Source organism: Cydia fagiglandana, chromosome 7, assembly GCF_963556715.1.
Source record: "Cydia fagiglandana chromosome 7, ilCydFagi1.1, whole genome shotgun sequence".
NCBI classification, from domain to species: domain Eukaryota; kingdom Metazoa; phylum Arthropoda; class Insecta; order Lepidoptera; family Tortricidae; genus Cydia; species Cydia fagiglandana.
In genome coordinates this window covers 21,302,378-21,326,162 of record NC_085938.1, presented here as the reverse complement: position 1 = coordinate 21,326,162, position 23,785 = coordinate 21,302,378, and the positions used below count along the sequence as shown (strand labels likewise).

The 23,785-nt window shown below is 44.5% G+C and overlaps 1 protein-coding gene and 1 long non-coding RNA gene across 3 annotated transcripts; one reads left to right on the top strand and one right to left on the bottom strand.

Moving 5' to 3' along the window:
• The first annotated feature begins 216 nt into the window (after positions 1-216).
• On the top strand, positions 217-23,379 carry LOC134666131 (importin-13). 2 transcript variants are annotated; one of them, XM_063523286.1, is made up of 17 exons: positions 217-704; positions 1,012-1,191; positions 1,988-2,104; positions 2,933-3,045; positions 3,191-3,355; positions 3,580-3,763; positions 4,355-4,558; positions 4,767-4,943; positions 5,115-5,346; positions 15,345-15,535; positions 17,919-18,062; positions 18,420-18,566; positions 18,847-18,984; positions 19,641-19,848; positions 19,967-20,104; positions 20,368-20,548; positions 22,789-23,379. In XM_063523286.1, exons 1-17 carry the CDS (start codon positions 552-554, stop codon positions 22,907-22,909), a joined length of 2,793 nt encoding a protein of 930 aa, XP_063379356.1. In that variant the 5' UTR covers positions 217-551; the 3' UTR covers positions 22,910-23,379. The 2 variants fall into 2 exon arrangements, with proteins under 2 accessions (XP_063379356.1, XP_063379357.1); XM_063523287.1 differs by having other exon boundaries at positions 219-704; positions 1,024-1,191.
• On the bottom strand, positions 16,451-16,763 carry LOC134666144 (uncharacterized). Its single transcript, XR_010098457.1, has 2 exons — positions 16,576-16,763; positions 16,451-16,544 (listed from the first exon to the last, which is right to left on the bottom strand). It is a non-coding gene; the product is annotated as an uncharacterized LOC134666144 (long non-coding RNA).
• Positions 23,380-23,785: the final 406 nt, after the last annotated feature.

Genomic DNA, 23,785 nt, shown 5'->3' with positions numbered 1-23,785 from the left:
AACGAAAGATAAAGGAATTACGAATGAAATGAACGGCAGAATGAATGATAATATTAATGTTGCCACGTTATGATTGATGGATGGTCATGGGTCCATAACAAGCATGAAAGCACGATTATAAACTGAACTCGAATAGACTGGGAATCATGATAAATGTCAAGTGTTAAAACTTTAGTACTTTCTCTCTTACGCTTTTGAATTTTTCTATTTCGATGGTATTGCTATCGCAGCTATCGCATTCTTTTGCTATTCCCTTCCCGTCCGACCGTCAAGTCAATCTGTCACGGCTGTCACGGTCAAAAATTCTCTCACTGGTCTGGTTTTGCTTGGAATGGACAATTTTTCTGAAATCTGAGCTACGAATTTAGCAGACCAGCTGAAGGGAAACAGTTGTTCATTTATCACCGTTCGTGAAATATTATACTTATAATGTTATTATAGTTTGCATATGTGCATCCCAACAACACTCGTGCATTAGGTATTGTTACAAAACACCTCAGTTATAATGGTGTAAGTAACCAGAGGTTGTTGATAAATAAATAGATAGCGAGATGGAGTACTCGCCAGAGAACTTGGAGTACGCGGTGTCGGTGTTTTACAATGGCGAGCAGGCCGACCGGGCGAAGGCTCACGCCTGGCTGACCGACGCTCAGCGCGTCCCTGAAGCCTGGAAATTTGTCTGGGAACTGCTACAACCCAACAAGGTAACTTTGATTTCTTTAATTTACTAAATTCTTTCTCAGTATGACACCAATTGTAAATTATTTTCGGCATTTGCACAGGCTATTTTAAACCAAACTTTAATTAGAACTGGTGTCCAATGCCGTCCCTATAATTTAAAGTGTATTTATAGTTACTGATTTACACTTAAGTTTTTTTACTCTGCCTTGAATACTGTCAAGTTTTTTTTAACAGATGGTTTCATTTAGAAGTCTTATTTTGTTCTATATTTAGTTGATATAATTGTTTGTTTAATTGATTTCATTAATTACAGTAGTGTTTTGATTTAAGTATAACTTTCAGGGCACGGAAATCCAGTTCTATGCGGCCACGACACTGCACACAAAGATACTCCGCTGCTGGAATGAGGTGCCTCCGGAAAGCCATGACGAACTGAAAGAGAAACTACTGCAAGCTGTCTATACATATAGCAAAGGCCCAAAAATAGTTACCAACAGATTATGTATAAGTGTAAGTTATTAGTTTTGTTTTTACTTTTGCTTGCTTTATTGTGATTTGATAAGTGGACCGTTTAAGTTTAGTAAAGTATTTTTTTGTATTTAATTTTTATAATTGACTTCAATAAAATCTTTTATTTACATTCACCTGCCTGAAATAAAATTTTGGCAAGTTATATTTCACCTACTGCTTGGTTTCTTTTATAAAGCATAGTTTGGAATATGATCACAATTTTGCTGACTGAAGCTATGGTACCATTGGTAGCACTAAGCTTTTTATTCCACTCCATTGTTTATGTTGTTGTTGTTGTGTTGTTGCCTGTTGTTTAACCTTTTCTTTTCTGTATTCTTTGGATTGTTTTGTGTAATGATGTGTGTAATAAAGAGTACTTGTATTGTAACTATCCTTTTAGGCTATTGTGTAATATTTTCTTTTGATTTGTTTACCTACAATACATGTAAGGCCTAGTGTAGGAACCAGCTCTGTATGACAATGTGGAATATGTTGTTTAAATAAATAATCTTTAAGCTGAAATGATGAACATTTAACAGTAAAGGTGCCTGTACAAACAGCAACACTCCTGACTGTACATTGGTGGACCTTATTGCAAAAGGCATAAGGTCCACATTCCACCAATGTACAGTTAACAGTGTGGGCGATGGTACTGTAGAAATTCTATAATAAATAATAAAACAATGAATTGAAAAATGTTTATTCATCAACTCAGGCATCAGCTGAATATAAAAGATTGAAGGAAAGTTTTATTTTATTTTTAGAACTTATTCATCTAATGTAACATTTGTTACAGCTTGCAGCGTTTATACTACAACAGGGCACAAGTGACTTGGCAGCAATATTGCGGCCCCTGTCCGCCGCCGAAAACACATCATTACTATTAGAAGTGCTCACTGTTATACCGGAAGAGGTACCTATCAAAATATAATAGTAGTTTTTAGTGTGCTGTCCCAAAATAGTATGTATGTGTATGATTTACTATTGAAAAAGAAACATACAAATAAAAAATGATATCCTCAAACATTACAACTTTAAATACCTAAAACTTGCCATACACATTGCCTAGCTTGAAAACAGTAATCACTGCTACCAAACAGCTTATTCTTAAAATATAGCTTTGCTCTGATATAATATTGACCAAGATTGAATGAATGAAATAGCCTTTATTTCAGATAAGTATTCTGTAGTACATTTCATTTTGTTGTTAACATATATATATATATATCTAATCTAAATTTATATCTGTATGCCTTTTGTAGGCAAAGGCCTCCCCTAACTCTTTCCATTTATCCCTATCCTTTGCTATTGTAGTCCAGCAACCTCCTGCTGCGCTCTTGATCTCATCATCCCATCTTCTTGTTGGCCGGCCTCGCTTCCTTTTTTTGTCTCCAGTAAACCAGTACATTATTGCTTTAGACCACTTTTCTCTCCCTCTAATTGTGTGACCTGCCCATTTCCATTTTAACTTCTTAATTGTTGTAGTAATATCTTTTGTTTTAGTACATTTCTTTATATCTATATTTCTAACTTTATCCGATAGTCGCTTTCCCATCATACTTCTCTCCATAGCGTTTTGACAAATTTCTAGCTTTTTGTAGTGGGATTTGTTTAGTGCCCATGTTTGGCAACCATAAGTTAGAACAGGAAGTATACAGGTATCGAACAATTTCCTTTTTATGGTCATACTCATTTCCTTATTTGACCAAGATTACATTATGTAAAATATATATTTTTTTAGTATAACAGCATGACAATGGGCACGGCGCTCCGGGCCAAGAATAGGAGTGCGCTGACACATGCGTGCCCCGCGGTGCTAGACGACTTGCTGCGGTACCTGCAATCTGTATATAAGTGAGTGTTCAAGTACAATTAGTGACTGACCGAAGTTTTTATTTCGTCATAAATTGTTTCGGGTCGAAGGTTTGGTTTATTTATTTTATTTTATAAACTTAATGGTACTGGGAGTTGATGTATTAAGCGGGCTTTTGTCTTGCAGCGAATACTCCAGCCCACCGCCCGACTCCGAAGTGCAACTGTGGTTGTCAGCGGCCACCTGCGCCGCCAGCTGGCTCGCCTTGAACGAAGAAGGTGATAACGGTCCGCTGCCGGACCGCCTGCCGCTGTGCGGCGCGCTGCTCGCCGCCGTGCGGCTGCTGTACACGTGAGTGTGGCCAGACCTTTAGCATGGCCAAGGGGGAGCGGAAGAGGCAACTGCCGGCTCCACCTTAAGATTAAATATTACATACAATGTATGCCTCTCCCCCCCACCGCTAGGCCTACGAAGATATCAACTCGTGGATGAGCAACCTTACCCTTGCGTCCGTCTGTTCCTACACCCCAAATTTGCTTGCGACTCTTGCCAGACTAATGTTTTTATGTCAACAGATGGAATGAAGCCGTCAGCGACGTGGCCCTCGACGTGTGCGAGGCGTGCCTCGGCGCGGTCCGGGCCGCCGCCGGGCAAGACTCCACGCGGCAACCCGCCGCGGCGCTACAACTCATCGAGCAACTGGTCGCCACAGCGGCCCCCGTGTTCCAGCGGGACAACCGGCCCGACTCCATCAACGAGGTACTATACCGACAGGAATGTGAATCACCGTCATCGTGAAAGTAATTCCGCGTAGCACTTTCCCATTGGTACTATGAAGTATTTGAACAAATTAAATTATTTTCAGAAAATATTCAGAGAGAGAGAGTTGTTCAGGCACCTGCCGCGATAACAGAGGACGCTGGTTCGATTCCAGCCTGGGGCACTGGAGGCCTTGGTCACTTTTTCTTAGTATATGACATTTATTTCAGTTTCCAATCGGTGTCTTGCCTTTTACATTTTACGTGTAATTGTGAACATAACAGGTCGAATGATTATTTTTTATACCTAAAGCATTTATAATTTGTTTCAAGCAGAGAGTTCTAGGTAGAGCTGATCTGATTTCCTTATTGTGATCGATATATATACTTATATAGATTTGCCCCGCTCAAAATCTACAACTTGTTGGTTTTCGTGTTTTTGTGCCATCCTGGCTTTCAAAACTTGGTCAATACAGGATGTCTCGTTCAGTTCAGTACGGATAGAACCAGGGCAATGGCAAGGCAACGTTACTACCTCGCAAATAAAAGCGAAATCGTTCACATGTTCAATAACTGTGAGCCACCGTTCCAGGAGTTACTGTCGGCGTTGATAACATGCCTTGTGGGTGTGGGCGAGACGCACGCCGGCGCGGTGGTGCGCGGAGTGGAGGCGTCCCCGGCGGGCCCCGCGAGGCAGCTGCTCGAGCTGCTGCTGTGCGCGCAGGCCGCGCCCGGACACTACCCGCGCCACGAGGCGCGCTCCAACCTCGTGTTCGGCTTCTGGTACACGCTGCAGGTACGCTACAGGTGCCTAAGGCTCATTTAGACGATGCGAGTTTCATACCATTGCGGGTTTTAATCGGTCGGTTGAATTGGACGTCCGCAATGTAACTAACATCGCATGCGAGTTCGCGTGCTGTCTACATCAGCCATAATAGTGGTACAAATCATTTACATTATATACAAATCAATTTCTGGTTTCGAATAATGTTATTTTTGACCAGGATGAGATCCTCAACGTGATGGAGACGACGAGCAGAATAACGCCGGTGTGGCGCGACGTGTTCTCGCGGCTCCTGACCATCCTGGTGGCCAAGTCCGAGGCGCCCCCCGACTCGGCGCTGTCGCGGGACGACCAGGAGCTGCTCCGGTGCTACAGGCAGGACATAGCCGACACCGTTGTGAGTGATGACAATTTTGATTAGCAAGTCGGATTCTAGCGTGAAAAATGCAATTCTAAATGTGTAATCGGACTCTGCAATAATGAAACGAGTTTTTTTAATTAGTTACGCAAGAAGTAGTAGTGACTCGAAAAAAAAAAACAATCAAATGCATGTAGATTCTTTCCACAGATGTACTGCGTCGGAATCCTTGGCGACTGGTGCTGGACGACGGTGGAAGCGGCGTGGGACGCGGCCGACACGCCCCTCAGAAAAGAGGCCGCTCTCCACGTGTTCCTAGCGCTCGCCGACAGCGCCCCGCACCGGCGGGCGCCGGAACCCATACACAACATGCTGGGACACGCCGTGGAGGCCGCGAGGACCGAGAACGGGAGGATGCTGGACACCGCGCTGGACTGCCTGGGTGAGTGTGGACCCCATACACAACATGCTGGGACACGCCGTGGAGGCAGCGAGGACCGAGAGCGGGAGGATTCTGGACACCGCGCTGAACTGCCTGGGTGAGTGCGGAGTCCATACGCGACATGTTAGGACATGCCGGGGAGGCGGCAGGGTGCTGGACACCCTCGACTGTGTGGATCCCACACCCAATATGTTAGGACAAACATCCCATACCGTGTTTGTACTAATATAATGGTAACTTTTATGGTTTTGTGATTGCATTAATGTACACACAATGTCACTAGCTTAGATTAAGCATAGATTAAGTATCATAGCTAAGTTATGCATGTTGATTTCTTTTCTCAAGTAAGTGAATTATTGTTATGCTTTTGAGAAAATATAAAAAATTTTGTTGTCATGCGGACCCCAGGCTCTCATGAGCCGTGGCGAAATGCCGGAATAACGCGAGGAAGAAGAGCCCAAGTCAAAGATCTTCATTGAGAGAGTACCGCGATCGTTGACCGATAGATGCCGCTAGCGTCTATGTAGTCGCTCGGCCCCACGCCGTGACGTAGTTCCGCTTCCCCTCCCTGCAAACCGTTGCTCGCTTCCCGCTACTCGCCGCCGCCATGTCATTGTTGAGGAGAAGTAACCGTCGGCATAAATGTAGCCTAGTAGCCTGCCAGGAAGGCATTACTCAGATCTCTGACGTGGAAGGAAACATAATAATAATTTTATTGGAAAGTAATATTTTTGAAGTGAAAACATCTTGTAATGCCTGTGTCATAACTCATATCACCAATACATGACCTGGTAACGCCATCTAGTAGCAATTTGCGAACATGAGCGGGTAACGGGTTAGTTAGTGACGGCAAACATTTTTATTTTGAAATGGAGGGTGTCGCGGAAAAACGAGTCCGACCGTCACAAAAAGTGGCAGGTCGATGAAAGAGCTCTGTAATGTTCCGTCGTTATTGAGACGGAAATCGTGAAATTGTGAGGATAAATTAATTCTACGGACATACAGTGCATAACTGCGGCAATATGCACTAGTGGTGCGTGCGAGTGTGTTCAATTGTCACGGGGTAAGTGATCCGCGACTGATCGTGTTTAGGTCTAGGACGTTATCTTGTTTTATTTAGTGTTTATAATAAATATTTATCATGCGACACTTTGTCCGCAGCATTAGGGAACGCCCTTTGCTGTTTATGCTGTAAAGAATAAGTTGGAAATTCGAGATTGAGGCCTTCCGACATCGCAGATACACATCGCTTATTTCGCCACAGTCTGTGTAGCGCTTCTGGCCGGGTGGCTCAAGCGGTTGACATTGGATCAGGAGGTTCCGAGTTCGAGACTCAGCCGGGCAGATTGAAATTTACTTTTCATTTTTATTTTTTAACTTACTTTTATTTTTATTTTATTAGTACAGTCATTATAGATTTTGACCCGTGAATAATTAGTTCTTGGATTTTTTTTTCGTAGGTCCCTCGGGGGGGTCACTGGGAGTGTAAATTCAAAAAGTAGGCTGAATCAGGCTCCTGCGTATATTCGAAAAACGGTTTTTCTTCAATAACTCGGCCATTTTTGATTTTACAGTAAAACCGTAAGGACAAAAATTGTAGGAAATTTGATTCTCTACGAGTTAGTCCAGTCATTATATCCAAAAAACCGACCCTTTCCGTGAATAATAAGTTCTTGGATTTTTTTTTCGTACGTCCCTCGGGGGAATCACTGGGAGTGTAAATTCAAAAAGTAGACTGAATCAGGGTCCTGTGTATATTCGAAACGATTTTCTTGAATAACTCGGTCATTTTTGATTTTACAGTAAAACCGTGAGGACAAAAATTGTTCAGAATTTGATTCTCTACAACTTTGTTTCCCCTTCATTTATGCCGTAAAGCGTGGAACATAGGAGATAATGATAATATTTAGAATTTGTCGCGTTTTTCAGGTTTAATTTCTAAAATATCGATTTTTGGGGAAAAAAGGTGGGAACCAAAATTGTTCAGAATTTGATTCTCTACAAGTTTAGTCCTCTTCATTTATGTCGTAAAGTTGAAAATAAACGAGATGTTGAAAATATTTTGAATTTGTCGCTTTTTTTTAATTTTATTTCCAAACTATCGATCCTAGAAGAAAAATTGTGAGGACTAAACTTGTAGAGAATCAAATTTTCTAAAATTTTTGTCCTCACGGTTTTACTGTAAAATCAAAAATGACCGAGTTATTCAAGAGAAACCGTTTTTCGAATATACACAGGTCTCTGATTCAGTCTACTTTTTGAATTTACACTCCCAGTGATTCCCCTGAGGGACGTACGAAAAAAAAATCCAAGAACATTATTCACGGGAAGGGTCGCTTTTTTGGATATAATGACTGGACTAACTTGTAGAGAATCAAATTTCCTAAAATTTTTGTCCTTACGGTTTTACTGTAAAATCAAAAATGGCCGAGTTATTGAAGAAAAACTGTTTTTTTGGAAAAAAACCATTTTTCGAATATACGCAGGAGCCTGATTCAGCCTACTTTTTGAATTTACACTCCCAGTGACCCCCCCGAGAGACCTACGAAAAAAAAATCCAAGAACTAATTATTCACGGGTAGGGTCGGTTTTTTGGATATAATGACCGTACTATATTTCCTTTTCTTTTTATTTAGTATTTTAAGTTTTATTTTTATTTTACTTTTATTGTGTTTTTTCTGGTAAAGTCTAGTTTCTGTGCATTTTACCTTGCGGCTACTGGTTTATATTCTTTTCTTATGTTAAGTTTGTTTTATATTGTAGGCTGACTGTACTGTTTCCTTCTTTAGGTTAGATATAATTTACAATTAAACGATAGATGCTTAACTTGTACCAATTGTTTCCGTCCATCAACTTCTCACGAATTGAACCCCTTACATTGGCGCCCGGTGGGTATAGTTGAATGGATATAGTTGGTTATTGTTAGCGACATATATTTTAGTAGGTAACGTCTGGTAGTTAAATTTTTTGAACATGGATGTAAACGCATTACATAAAGATGAATTAGAGTTTGAGCTGGCCTGCCGGGGTGTGTCGGATTGTAAGACTGTGGCGACGATGCGGAAGTTTTTGCGGGTGATGCTGAAACAGGAGGCATCGGGGGAATCTTCTATTGCCATCAAGGTTCCCGTGGGTTGCCTCGAAGACCCGGGTAAAGAAATACTAATTTGTAGAAATAAACTGTCGTCACTAGTAAAACTTATTTCAGAGATATCGCACAGTCCAGACAGTACACTGATCAGGAGGATACACTCACGATTAACACACCTCGCTAACCGCGCTAAATTGGTCGTACCTTCGGAAAGCGCAGACATTGACAAACATTCTGCTTTGCTCGACGACATTAGTGAAGCAGTGGCGACTTTAGGATCCCTGGAGGTAGACAGCAGCGAAGACGAGGCAGGAATATCGGAGCAGGATAAAGATCTTTTACATAGGTCATTAGGTGAGGAGGCAGTGAAAATACTGAAGCGTTTAGGCGTGGATCAGGCGGGCTCCAGTGAAGAAAAACATCAGCTCCCTGTCGAAGAAGTGGCAACGACCAAAACCGTTGTGTCTGAAACTGCACCGACTCTAAAGAGACACGCCACGTTTAAGTCTGGCGTCAGTGTTAATGAGGTCCAGGCGGGCAGCCAGGCTGCTGTCCTGAGAGATCCCTCCTCCTCTCAAGGGTTACAGCGATCGTCCACACTAGACTATGAGTTCCATAAGAGAAAGTTAGTGCCTATTAAGGATTGGGGAATTAAATTTAGTGGACGGGGCGCTATTAGTATTAATGCGTTTCTGGAGAGAATAGCGGAGCTCAAAGAAGCTCGGAATGCAGATGATGAGGATTTGTTTCGGTACGCCGTAGACTTATTTGAGGAGGAGGCCCTTATTTGGTTTAGGGCTAATAGGTACGCAGTATCTAATTGGTCGGAATTGGTAGAACTGCTCATCGACACGTTTCAAATGCCAAATTACCAGGACGAGCTCTTGGAAGAAATAAAGCGAAGGACTCAGAGTAAGCAAGAGAGAGTAGTAATATATGTATCGACGATGCAGAATATGTTTAACAGATTGCCGATTCCGCTTTCTGAACTTCAGACGTTAGTAATTCTTAGGAAAAACCTTCAACCGTATTATCAAAAGGAGATATGCCGTGATACATTTAATTCGGTGGCAGAGTTGACATCCGTATTAAGGGTCATTGAAAAAACAAAGATAAGTTGCGAGAGTTTCAAGGAGCCCATACAGGATAATAATTCCTTAGAACAAGACCTGGCATACCGAGGGTCCGGAGAGGTTGGGCAAGGTAAGCTCAAAGACGTGGCTGCTTTGGAAAGCAAAGTTGAAGGTAAATCGTCCCAGTCGAAATGTTGGAATTGCAGGAGCCCGGGTCACAGGTTTAGGGACTGCAATTTGCCAAGACAGAGATTGTTCTGTTACAAATGCGGACGTTTCGGTAACACCGCTCAGAAATGCACATGCAGCAAGTCGGGAGAGGGAAACGAGAAGTCGGAGTCGATGCCTGCCAATCAGACCCCGAAAAATTAAGTCATTCCGTGTCTGATGACTGGCAGCAATGGCTGTCTACTATTTCCAGGTTTTTTGAAACTGGAGAAATCTGTAGTATACAGCGAAATAAGGGGGACCGACGATTATACGCGGAATTTAAAATATTGAATCAGCCATTCGTAGGTTTTTTGGATTGTGGTGCTATGATCTCGGTGATATCACCGAATTTCAGTAAAATAGTGTCAAGCTACGGGGCAAAATTGTGGTATACTCCTTACTATCATCCGCAGGCCAATCCAACCGAGCGTGTGAACAAAGTTGTTGGTGCGGCTATCGCTTCCTATGTCAAAGATGATCATAGAGAGTGGGATAAGTATATTCCTCACATCGGCCACGCAATAAGAACGTCGGTGCACGAAGTAACGGGGAAAACACCGTCCTTCTTGCTTTTCGGGCGTGAGACAGGAATTCACGGAACCAGACCCCATAGTCTGGAGTCACACGAACCACCGGTTTTCAATAGAGAAAATTTTGAGAAAAATGTGTCACTGCGTAGTAGGATATACAAAGAAGTTCGCGAAAGAATGAGGAAATCCTATGAGACAAACGCAAGACATTATAACCTGCGACGCCGCACTTGTGAGTACAAAGAAGGCGAACGTGTGTGGAAGCGCACTAAAAATCTGTCTTGTGCGGGCAGAAACTTTATGAGTAAACTTGCGCCTAAGTTTGATGAGGCCATCATTGCGAAGAAAATCTCAGATGATGTTTATAAGCTTCAAAGTCCTAGGGGTAAAGACTTAGGAACCTGGCACTCTAGCGATATGAAGCGCTTTGATTGAATCCGGTTGGATTCTTTAGAGGAGAGGGGATATGTAATGCCTGTGTCATAACTCATATCACCAATACATGACCTGGTAACGCCATCTAGTAGCAATTTGCGAACATGAGCGGGTAACGGGTTAGTTAGTGACGGCAAACATTTTTATTTTGAAATGGAGGGTGTCGCGGAAAAACGAGTCCGACCGTCACAAAAAGTGGCAGGTCGATGAAAGAGCTCTGTAATGTTCCGTCGTTATTGAGACGGAAATCGTGAAATTGTGAGGATAAATTAATTCTACGGACATACAGTGCATAACTGCGGCAATATGCACTAGTGGTGCGTGCGAGTGTGTTCAATTGTCACGGGGTAAGTGATCCGCGACTGATCGTGTTTAGGTCTAGGACGTTATCTTGTTTTATTTAGTGTTTATAATAAATATTTATCATGCGACACTTTGTCCGCAGCATTAGGGAACGCCCTTTGCTGTTTATGCTGTAAAGAATAAGTTGGAAATTCGAGATTGAGGCCTTCCGACATCGCAGATACACATCGCTTATTTCGCCACAGTCTGTGTAGCGCTTCTGGCCGGGTGGCTCAAGCGGTTGACATTGGATCAGGAGGTTCCGAGTTCGAGACTCAGCCGGGCAGATTGAAATTTACTTTTCATTTTTATTTTTTAACTTACTTTTATTTTTATTTTACTTTTATTGTGTTTTTTCTGGTAAAGTCTAGTTTCTGTGCATTTTACCTTGCGGCTACTGGTTTATATTCTTTTCTTATGTTAAGTTTGTTTTATATTGTAGGCTGACTGTACTGTTTCCTTCTTTAGGTTAGATATAATTTACAATTAAACGATAGATGCTTAACTTGTACCAATTGTTTCCGTCCATCAACTTCTCACGAATTGAACCCCTTACAATCTTTAGCGGCGTTGATCACTTTTTAAGGAGGGGAAGAAATGATAAACTCGATTCAGCGTAACGCGTAACGTAACGCTGACGTCATGTGTGACGGACAATGTTATTCACCAAAGAACTTCAGTCATAACGAATCATAATCAGGTCAATTATTTAAAACTGGACTTTTATATTAAGCAATAAAGCTCAATGTTCTAATCTTGTACGGGCTGAAATACGAGGATCTCACAGTTACATTCTAACTTTATATCACTCAAATATAATTCAATAAAGCTACATCTTGATGAAATCGCTAATAAAAGTGAACTCTAGTACTGGTGAATAAAACTCAAAATATCATGACCAAATATATTTAGATGCGAGGTCTGCAAGGGGACTTTACAATTTCTATTTGAATTTTAAACAATTAACGCTACAAATTTAACCTCACTGGCTAGCAATTTCGGAACTAAAGTTTTCCAATAGAAAGGAGGATGTGTCAATTATACTCAGTGCTGCAGACATTTTGGACTAGTCATTGAGTTTTTACTTCTGTCGGCACTCCCGGAGTGCAACCCGTTGTTTTTTATATTATGTGTTCCGTCTCCACGTCAGAGATTTTCATTGAGACCTGTTTAATATCTCCTGGTGGCGAGTCAGCGGGCGCGCAAGCGTTAGGGCTACACCTACTGTCATAGAACTCAGAGAAAGAATCTAGACACGCGGCAGCGTGTCAAGCCAAGTTCAAGCAAAGGAACTGGCTAGCCAGCGCCAAGTGTAATATTATATTACATTACACGAACCACTTGGTGCCACTTTTGACCCTTCTATAACTCAAAACATCTTTAACGTAAACACATAAAACTACGTGTGTTTAATTATATCCATAAGGACATCTAGAAGCCCAAATTTCATGAAGCTAGCTCAAACGGTTATAAAGATATGAAGGTCAAAAAGTCGTAAATTTTAAGACTGACTGACAGACTTATAGTACCTAAACCTAACCTACTTCCAGATGACCTAGAAGGATGAAATTTGGAATCCAGCTCAGTTATTGTGTGAAAGCGTAGGAAAAAATCTAAAAATAAAAAAAAGTTATAAAATAGGGGGGGTCCCCATACAAAAAAACCATTTTTTATTGTGACTAACATATAAGTACCTAAACCTAACCTACCTCCAGATGACCTAGAAGGATGAAATTTGGAATCCAGCTCGGTTATTGTGGGTAAACGTAGGAAAAAATCTAAAAACAAAAAAAAGTTAATAAATAGGGGGGGGGGGTCCCCATACAAATTTCTTTTTTATTGTGACTGACATATAGTACCTAAACCTAACCTACTTCCAGATGACCTAGAAGGATGAAATTTGGAATCCAGCTCGGTAATTGTGTGTAAGCGTAGGAAAAAATCTAAAAATAAAAAAGTTAATAAATAGGGGGGGTCCCCATACAAAAAACCTGTAATACACGCTAAACAACCGGCCAACGGTGTGTCGTTGGCGGCGCGCGGCACCACATAATTAATACGAAGAACAGAAGTAAGAAACATGCAGCGGAAACACAAGAAAAAACATTAAACCTGCCTAGTTTTCTTTACAAAAAGTATTGATATCCCATCAAAAACATAAATGTAAAAAAGGAGAGCCAAGTTCAATACAAAAATTATGCTTGGCTGTGGGGTTCGCCGCAAAAAGAATGGAGATCTAAATGAGTGCCAAGTTCTATGCAAAATCCAAATATGTATTTATAGGAACAAAATAACATTATAAACAAGTATTAAACTCTATTTCTTTGCTTTATTGGATACCTATAACAATTGCTGTTGTTTAAAAAAAATGTGAGATCTTAAAGTAGGTTAGATTTGGCTTGGTTATATGTTGAATAACTTTATAAAATGACTGATGTAATGAAAACTGGCCAAGTCAAATCTAACCTGCTTTAAGATCTCACATTTTTTTTAAATAACAGCAATTGCTATAGATATCCAATAAAGCAAAGAAATAGAGTTTAATACTTGTTTATAATGTTATTTTGTTCCTATAAATACATATTTGGATTTTGCATAGAACTTGGCACTCATTTAGATCTCCATTCTTTTTGCGGCGAACCCCACAGCCAAGCATAATTTTTGTATTGAACTTGGCTCTCCTTTTTTACATTTATGTTTTTGATGGTAAATATATACGCCTTATTGCAACCCATGAAATCCCAGTGACTCGTTATAATGATGCATTACAGGAAATTGAGAATTTAATTTGTAATCCCAGGTTCGAATTCAGATTCGAACTGGTTTTAGAGACTGGTTTTAAAGATTTCTCATTCGAAATCGCATCCGATCCGCCGAATCCCGGCGATAGAATCGTCTAAAGAAAGAGTCATGTTCCCAATTAACTTAAGCCAAAATATCGCTAATTGGATAGTTTTCCAGCCAATTTAGTGATTAAGTACATCGTGGATCGAAAGCAATCGTAGGCGAGGCCGGCTTGGATGAGACTGTGGCTGAAAGAAATAAGCGCAGTGTCCCCTAGCATTTTGTGTAATTCTCGCAAGTTGACGTACCCAGACTACCTACTTACTGGGTCTAAACTTTATTCCGGAGCTTCTAAGAGTCCAGTCGGTAGGACACGTTATCTGGTTTAGGGCCGAATTTAGGACACAAAATAATAGCGTGAAAGTTATCTATGTAAGTGCCTAGGCTACAGGGTAGTAGAGTAAGGTCATTGACCCTGCGGCCTGATGCTAACAGTAAAAGTGCGGCAGCTCTTCTATATAGGTACGTTATAGGGCTATTCAAATTAGGGCAAGTAGATTTCTCACGTCCCAAGCTGGTGGTTTGGGAGGCGCTGGTCTCGCTTTGAATGGCAGCTCGAGAGGCGCCAGTGCGCGAGGCGGTGGCGCCATCGTGGCGGCCACCGCCGCCAGGCTCAGATGCGAGAGACGCCATCGTAGCGGCCAGCTCGAAAGGCGTGAGGCAGGCGGCGCTATCGTGCCGACCGCCGCCGCCTGCTCGGCGGGTACGTGAGGCGCCATCGTGGCGGCCAGCTCGACAGGCGCCGGTGCGCGTGACGGACGTTACCGGCACGGGAGGCGCCGATGGCTGGCTCGTAGTTGCACGCATCATCACGGCGACACTGTTGCCCTCGGCGGCGCCATCGTGGTGGCCACCACCGGCGCGTAGGTCACCAGCGACGTCATGACGGACGGCAAGCGACGCGGCGATCGTCGCTGTACTCGTAGCGTTTCCACTGCTTCCACGTAATTTACCTTCCACTCGAGCAGTCGGGACGCAGAAGCGGTCCGCCTTCACCTTGGCGCCAGGACGGGATCGAGAGGTCCGCGATCCACCCGCGCCGCGACCGCAGTAACAGGAGCGGGCGTGTGACATCTCTCGGAGTCCCGCGGACTGGAAGCGCCCGCACCGCGACCGCAGCAACAGGAGCGGGCGTGTGACATCTCTCGGAGTCCCGCGGACTGGAAGCGCCCGCACCGCGACCGCAGCAACAGGAGCGGGCGTGTGACGTCTCTCGGAGTCCCGCGGACTGGAAGCGCCCGTACCGCGACCGCAGCAACAGGAGCGGAAGTGTGACGTCTCTCGGAGTCCCGCGGACTTGAAGCACCCGCACCGCGACCGCAGCCACAGGAGCGGGCGTGTGACGTCTAATCACGTCTCTAACGATCGCGTTACTCTCTCAATGAAGATCTCTGACGTGGAAACGAACACATAATAAAGATCTTTAAACCGAACTTTTCCAAAGACAATTAGAAATAAAGAATGTTCTCGTAGGCAGCTACGCGGGCTGGGTGGCGGCGCTGGAGGGTGCGGGCGGCGCGGCGCTGGGTGCGGAATGCGCGGCGGCGGCGGGCGCGGCGCTGGGGCGCGCGGGCGCGGCGGCGGCGCTGGCGCTGCGCAAGCTGTGCGCCGACTGCGCCGCGCCCGCCGCCCGCCTCGCGCCGGACATCGTGCGCGCGGCGCAGGTCAGCACTTATCTCAGGCAGCTACGCGGGCTGGGTGGCGGCCGAAATTGTTAGGTTTTCGAAAACAAGTATATCCCCCAAGTATGTAAGTGTAAGTATGTCTACTACCCGAAGGTTGTCTGGAAGAGATCGCTCTTTAGCGATAAGACCGCCTGTTGTTGCTTAGTTTTTTTTTTATGTTTGTTAATTTGCTGTATTCAATCATTGTGCACAATAAAGAATATTATTATTATTTGTATCTCCGTTTTAAAACTCTCGGGTCTTTCGAGCCCGGTCATTTATAAGGCGTGCGTGGGGATATGGATCCAACACGTAGAGGCCGTTTGGAGAAATTTGATGTCATGTAGAACGCCTGCTGGAACCCATTCACGGGTACATCAATAAATACCCGTGAACCGGTTTCAGCAGGCATTGGAAGCTATTGTAAAGAATATGGTCAGAATACTGGTCTATGGTTTAAGTTTGGGTGGAAAAAAGACTGGGCTATTGCAAAGAAGTCCGGACACCTGCCATAACACTGTTTGCACAAGTTATCGAGACAGGTGGTGACTCGCCACTCGTTAGATGGGCACCTGATGCGCCATCGTAAAGACGGCCAGGTGCAACACCGGCGTGAGCGGCTCAGGGGTGTCGAGAGGTGGTGCTGCGCTTTCTCCGAAGTTACTCGCGGCGTTATGCCCTTTAACACTTCCACCCCTGGAGCATATAGCTCTAGCGACTCCTCTCTGGACGGCCAATGAAGGCGAGCCAGAGCTGAGAGTCCTGCGGGTCCCCTTGGGGTCCACTCCGACCGACGAAGACACGCCGGAGATGGAGACCCTGACCGACTCTCGGGAGCACTCGGGTCCGTGGGGTCGTTACTCCCCAACAGCTCGCCACAAGCTGCCCTGCGGGCTTATTATTATTATTATTATGTGTCTCCTTTTGGATTTCACGGGCCTATAAATCCCGGTCTTTTGATAGGCTTGCGTGGGGATATAGATCCAACACGTAGAGGCCCCTTGGAGAGCTTTAATGTCATGTAGAATGCCTGCTGGAACCCGTTCACAGGCGCAACAATAGACACCCATGAACCGGTCGCAGCAGGCATTGGGACTATTGTAGAAAAAGTGAACAGTATACCGGTCTATGGATTGATGTTTGGGTGAACAATGAGACTGGGCTATTGTAAAAGAGGTCCGGACACCTGCCATAACAATGTTAACACCGTCATCGAGGCAGGCGGTGACTCGCCGCTGACTAGATGGGCCCCTGAAACTGCCGTCACGAAGACGACCAGGAGCAACATCGGTGTGAGCGGCTCAGGGGTGTCGAGAGGTGTGCGCCGCTTTCTACCCAGTGACTGTTAACAGCCACTGTGCCAACTCGCGTCTTATGCATCTTTCACTTCCACCCCTGGAGCATATAGCTCTAGCGACTCCTCTCTGGACGGCCAATAAAGGCAAGCCAGAGCTGAGAGTCCTGCGGGTCCCCTTGGGGTCCACTCCGACCGACGAAGACACTCCGGAGACGGAGACCCTGACCGACTCTCGGGAGCACTCGGGTCCGTGGGGTCGTTACTCCCCAACAGCTCGCCACAAGCTGCCCTGCGGGCTTATTATTATTCTCTTTATTTATTTTTCTTCTTAAGTTAGGTTAATTATAATATGGATATAAAAGTAAAATATAAAAACACTTACAAACAATAAAAAAAAAAATTATAAACACATTATAAAAAACCTAACCTAGGGTGCCGCCGGCAGCGGGGCAGGGCCCAAGCTGCCGGTGGTCAGGGCCGCAGAGTGAGGAATCGACGTACTATACGCGCCGTGTCCAAAATTACCGCCTTCTGCATCTGACCCTTGATCCAACCACCTAGCGAGAGTCTCTCTAGGTGTTGGTCGAGACTCTTCGCTATGAGACCGTTCGCTGACACGACTATAGGAACAATGATCGTCGAGTCAACATCCCACATGGCGGTTATCTCGTGAGCTAAGTCTAGGTACTTGCTGGACTTGTCCTTATTATTATTATTATTATTATTATATGATAAACTTTTATCAAAAACTTTTATCCGCGATAAGAAAACGTGCTATAGTCAATCAGTGCTAACTGTTATACTTACTTGCGTATTTTTTATATGCAATAATTAATGTTCCCACAAAACCAAAATATACGCAAGTAAGTATAACAGTTAGCACTGATTGACTAGCACGTTATCTTTTCGCGGATTAGCAAAGTAATATTTTCGTTTTGATTAATACAGATTTCCGCACAATAACGCCCAATTCTATTCACTATTTCATCTAAAAACCCCACACGCGTTGATTTTACTAATCACCAACCCTTGCTACATCGCAAATTGTGAACGAGCCTTTATTTGAAGTGTATATTGTGTGTTTAGAGCGAGCAAGCACGATCGGACGCGTGGATGCGGCGACAGCTGCTGAGCGCGGCGGGCTCGGCGCTGGCCGCCGCCGACCCCGAAGTGGCAACGCCGCTGCTGCACGAGCTGGCAGCGTCGCTCGCCGCGGACCTTCGCCGGCAGGTATTACTTGCTAAGGGCGCTATTCCACCTATCCAATTTCTTTGTCCAATGTGTATTTGCGTCTCTCATTTTGCTTAGTGAGAGAGTAAGACGCAATGCACTGGACCAATAAATTGGGCAATTGGAATACCAACCTAAATTAATATTCTGAATTTCGCCCGTGTGATAGAAAACGGGTAACTTACCTCGCGAGCGAGATACTGTGGCGCCTCTCCTCTACTACCTACGCCTAATAAGACTAGTAAGTCAGAGCACAAAATAAGCACTACATGCTTTTTTATGGCCAAGACACCCAAGCCACTTTGTCTGAAAAACGTCATCACATTATAATTATTCAACAAACTGTTTTGCATTTAGGCGGAGGATCCAACGCGTGCCTCGGGCGCCGCCGAGTGTGCGGCGGCGCTGTTGGCAGCCCTACCGGCACAGCCCGTACTCTGTCTGTCGCTGTGTCAGACCTTACTGCCCAATCTGTCAGCCTTCGCGTGCCCGCTACTTGTAGAGGTGACTGGTCATTTTAACTTTCACTTTGAGGTGCGACTTAAGTTATGTTTTAGTCACGTTTAACTGTCATTTTTAAAAGCTTCTAATACTTATAACACTTTAAAAAATCAAACGAAGGACCTATCTCTGGTTATCAAATACGTCAAATCGTATAAAAATGTTTTCTATGATGTCAATACCCCGGAAAAAAACTGGTCTGAGTCGGGTCCTACGTTTGTATGGATCGAGAAGCGGTGGTCCTATTCATTACCCTTTAATAACTGACGATTTATTTTAACAGCCAATGTTCCACGTCCTAAAGCAAACGGTGTCGTCTCTAATGGACGACTGCCGGCCGCTAGTGGACGCTATAGGACAGCTCACTGCCGCCGGCTTCCGCGCTCGCCCCACCGCCGCCGGGCTGGACGTCGTCAAACTGGTGAGACACAGTCATTGTTATAATGCACTGAAACAAACGGTGACGTCTCTAATGGAAGACTGCCGGCCGCTAGTGGCCGCTATAAGACAGCTCACTGCCGCCGGCTTCCGCGCTCGCCCCACCGCCGCCGGGCTGGACGTTGTCAAACTGGTGAGACACAGTCATTGTCATAATGTACTGAAACAAACGGTGACGTCTCTAATGGACGACTGCCGGCCGCTAGTGGCCGCTATAAGACAGCTCACTGCCGCCGGCTTCCGCGCTCGCCCCACCGCCGCGGGGCTGGACGTCGTCAAACTGGTGAGACACAGACATTGTCATAATGTACTGAAACAAACGGCGTCGTCTCTAATGGACGACTGCCGGCCGCTAGTGGCCGCTATAGGACAGCTCACTGCCGCCGGCTTCCGCGCTCGCCCCGCCGCCGCCGGGTTGGACGTCGTCAAACTGGTGAGACACAGTCATTGTTATAATGCACTGAAACAAACGGTGTCGTCTCTAATGGACGACTGCCGGCCGCTAGTGGACGCTATAGGACAGCTCACTGCCGCCGGCTTCTCTAGGTCTCCATTTACAAGCACTATCAGTGATTAAAAATACGTTCCTTAAACCGTAAAAATGTTGTATGACTGACGACAGTTTAAATGTGTGTGCAGCTGGTGATAATATTCGGCAACGAGTACCCCTCGATGCCGGCGCTGTTCCACTCGTGCGTGGCGCTGAGCGCGCGCGGCGTGGCGGCCGAGCCGGGCGGCGCGCCCGACCTGGCCGAGGCGCTGTTCGCCGTGCTGCGCCAGGTCACCAAGAAGAAGCCCGCCTACATCGACTGGATTGACGATCTGCTGTCCGAACTGGTCGAACTAGGTGCGTCTTTTATCTCTTTCGGTTGAAAACTATATTTTATTGTACTATGCTGACTGTACTAGATATGTTTGTCAGTGGTCTGTACTGTACTATCGTTAATGTTAGCAACTGTTGTCAGGCAGCGAATGCGTGCGCATGTGGGAGGCCGGGGCGGCGCGCTCGGCGTGCCTGTGGCTGGGCGCGCTGGCCGCCGTGCGCCCGCGGGCGCTGCAGCCGCACGCGCCGCTGCTCACGGCGGCCGCGCTACGGTGTATAGGTAATATATTGACGACGGCCGATCACCAAATCCGCCAGATCCTCAAATTCCTAGGCATATCATCAAAATCAGGAAACGCCGCCATTTCATGATTTATGTCAGTCTTTCCGTGACCACAGCTGGTGAAACTCAGCTGAAACGTCGGATTTAAGGTAAAACAATGAAATTATATCGCGGTAGACCCGTTTGGCTGTCCTATTTCATATTTCATTAAAAAATGATGGCCACCTGAGAGTTTAGGTTCAACTTGGTTGTGTTGGCAGGTGGCGCCACCCCCCGCAACCAGATCGAGCCGCTGGCCGAGCTGCTGCTGGCGCTGAACCGCGCGGCGTTCGACGGCGGCGACCTGTCCGCGTGGCTGCGGCAGGCGCTCGCCGTCGCAGACTTCCCCACGCGGCACGCCACCGAGCCCAGCAAGCGCAAGTTCATCGCGGCCGTCATCAAGTATGTACCTAACACAAACGACGCCGTTCACGACCTCACTAACCACATAGTGGAAGAATTGGACGCTAGTAAAAAGTGTGTAGCCATTTTTATCGACCTAGCTAAGGCTTTCGACACGGTGTCGATTCCTAGACTACTGTACAAGCTTGAATCAATAGGAGTACGAGGTCCCCAACTTCAGCTATTCCAGAGCTACTTGACAGACCGGAAACAATGTGTTAAGATAGGTGATCGCACAAGTAGTGAGCTGGGAATCGAATACGGGGTACCTCAAGGGAGTATTCTTGGACCGACTCTCTTTTTGTTGTATGTAAATGATATGTGTAATATCGATCTACCTAACGGAAAAATAGTGGCTTTTGCAGATGACAAGGCATTTGTTTTTTCAAGTCATTCATGGGAAGATACATTCCGCAAAGCATAGTCAGGCTTTGATAAAGTGAACTCTTGGCTCTTAAATAATTCGTTATCTCTCAATGTTGACAAAACAAAATACCTGGCTTTTTCTATAACGGCAAGTGGTGTCAAATGCCTTAATGACCATACTATTACCGCACACAATCACCAAACGGACATTGAACAGAAATGCAACTGTCCTACGCTCAGTCGAACTGATACTGTGAAGTACTTAGGCATAATATTAGATGATAGATTAAACTTTAAACCGCACATAGACGTCCTATCTGGCAGAGTACGAAAATTAATTTTCATTTTTAAACACCTACGACATGTTGCTGGCCCCAAAATTATAAAAATGCTCTATTTTGCCTTAGCACAATCATTGATAGGATACTGCATACTCACGTGGGGAGGTGCTGCCAAGAGCCACCTTATCAAACTGGAGCGTGCTCAAAGAGCCTTGTTAAAGGTAGCTTATTGTAAACCTTTTCGTTATTCCACCGTGGAACTGTATAAAACATGTGAGGTACTCACAGTCCGGCAACTATTTGTACTCCAAATAGTATTGAAGAAACACTCCGAATCCTTTTCTTCCACAGTTACTAATATCCACAGAACACATCGAGGTAGGCGAAAAGAAATGATTCCACGACATGCTATTTGTAGAACAGCATTTAGTAAGAGATTTTATTATTTTCTAGGTAGCTTCTTGTATAATAAGTTTAATTCGTCCCTAAACATTTATGGCCTTAATAAATACACCTGCAAACAGAGATTGACAGAATATTTATTGAACAAATCATACATAGACACTGAAATTCTTTTGCATCCTATGACATAACTATTACTGTTTCAATTTAGTGTACTTTAAAAAAGACACGCACACACACACGCACGCACGCACGCACGCACGCACGCACGCACGCACGCACGCACTCACGCACACACACACACACACACACACACACACACACACACACACACACACATACACACACATTTTGGAGCTCTTGAAAAAACTTTTTTTTTAATAATTTTTGCTATCTTTATAGATAACTTCTAATATTTCCTCATTGTTATAGATTTTGTTATAGATTTTGCATAAGTTTCTTAACAGTATGTAGCTAGTTATAAATAATACTCGCCTGTACAATATACATGGAAAGTACATAGAGACAAATGGAAGGTAGCTGGTACTTATAGCACAGGTTTATACCTAATTTAAGTACCAACGAAAGAGATTAGACAAATATACCTATGTAACATAACTTATGAAATTATGTATGAATGTAACCTTTTGAGCTTAATAAACTTTATCTTTATCTTAAAAAACTCTAGTCATAACACCTACACCGAGTGTTAACAGGCTCAGAAATAATTGCACTACCAGCTGGAGGAATTTTTTTAAAATCTTATTTCTTTTATATGCCATACTGCTTATTAAGTTCGCGCACAGTAAAGCGTCATCTAGCGGTTGATTCGGTAACTAAAATGAAGCCTGCGACTTCCCAACGCATTGACGGTTCTATACAAACTTGGGCCCTCTTGCACCATTCCACTGATTCGGGGTTAACCGGTTATACCTGGTTACCATTACAATTTGACACTAGGTTAACGGTTTAACCGCTTAAACCCGGGCTAGTAGGATGGTGCAGGTGGGCCTTACCTATCTAAATAGTTTCATTCTCGATCCTCTAGTGAAAAGATAACCCTTGGACCATGCTAACATACAGGTAAGCATGCATACAAATGCATAAGCTCCATACTTGACACCTTGCTTTACTTTCAATTCTTTTCAAATAAACGATAATTTTTTTCCTAAAGCATAATTTCACTCGCAGGGAAAAAAGCAGCAAGCGTCGCCTACTAGAGTCCGTGCAAGAGTTCAGTCTGGTGTGCCGCGGGCTGGTGGGCACGGAGTACGCGCGCCAGTCGCTCGCCGCCAAGCAGCTCGTGTCCTGAGCCTTGGCCGACCAGCGGCCGTGTCCGCTCTAATGCTCCACGGTAACATTTTTGAGGACATATTCATGAGGTACCTATCAGCACATAATAAATAATAGTACTAGGTGCAGAAGATTCACTCTCTAACAAAACACGTCGGTTACGATTAGGTCAGATATGACTGCTAGGTGGCGACAGCGCCACGCGCGGCTTATGGCTAGCCACCAAAATGGTGTGGGACGGATGTACTTGTAGCTACCTGTTGCAAAGCGACGAAATCGCGGAGTGAGCCACGCCTGTGATGGCGCGTCATACATAACTGTTTGGAAAATCTCTGTGCTGTTTTTTTTGTTAGATAAGGTGCTCGATTCTCTCAAAGGCAAGCCAGTGATATTCGAGTAGTAAGGGGCTTCAGTGCTGGTCACTGGTACCAACAAAAAGTCTGCCCAAGAAGCTGGAATTGCACTTTTTCTCTCAATTTTTTGTGCTAATTGTACAGTCGCCATCAGATATATCGGAGCAGCCAAGGTGTTCACAAATATCTGAACACGCCTCTATTGTCAAGGCATTAGAGTGCGCGTTCAGGTATTGTGAACACCTTGGCCGCTCTGATATATCTGATGGCGACTGTACCCCAGTGTCATTGTGTGTTTATAATTTATAAGCTTTCAAGGAGCTTCGGCTCAGGCTTTCTAACGAACTGTTACCTAACACATTATATTATCTAAACAAAACAAACAAACAAAGAAAGAAACAGTTATTAAAATAATAAATGTATTGAGAGAAAAATAGTACATTTCGATGCTAGTGCGGAAGGTATGTCATTACTTCATGAGTACCGAGATATCTTGCCACGAGCCGCAGGCGAGTGGCAAGACTCGGGACGAGTGAAGAATG

Coding starts and splice junctions, on each gene's coding strand:
- LOC134666131 (XM_063523286.1), top strand. CDS start 552: ATGGAGTACTCGCCAGAGAACTTGGAGTACGCGGTGTCGGTGTTTTAC. Junction 3,356..3,579: donor GCCGTGCGGCTGCTGTACAC/GTGAGTGTGGCC, acceptor TTATGTCAACAG/ATGGAATGAAGCCGTCAGCG. Junction 18,567..18,846: donor CGTGCCCGCTACTTGTAGAG/GTGACTGGTCAT, acceptor TTATTTTAACAG/CCAATGTTCCACGTCCTAAA.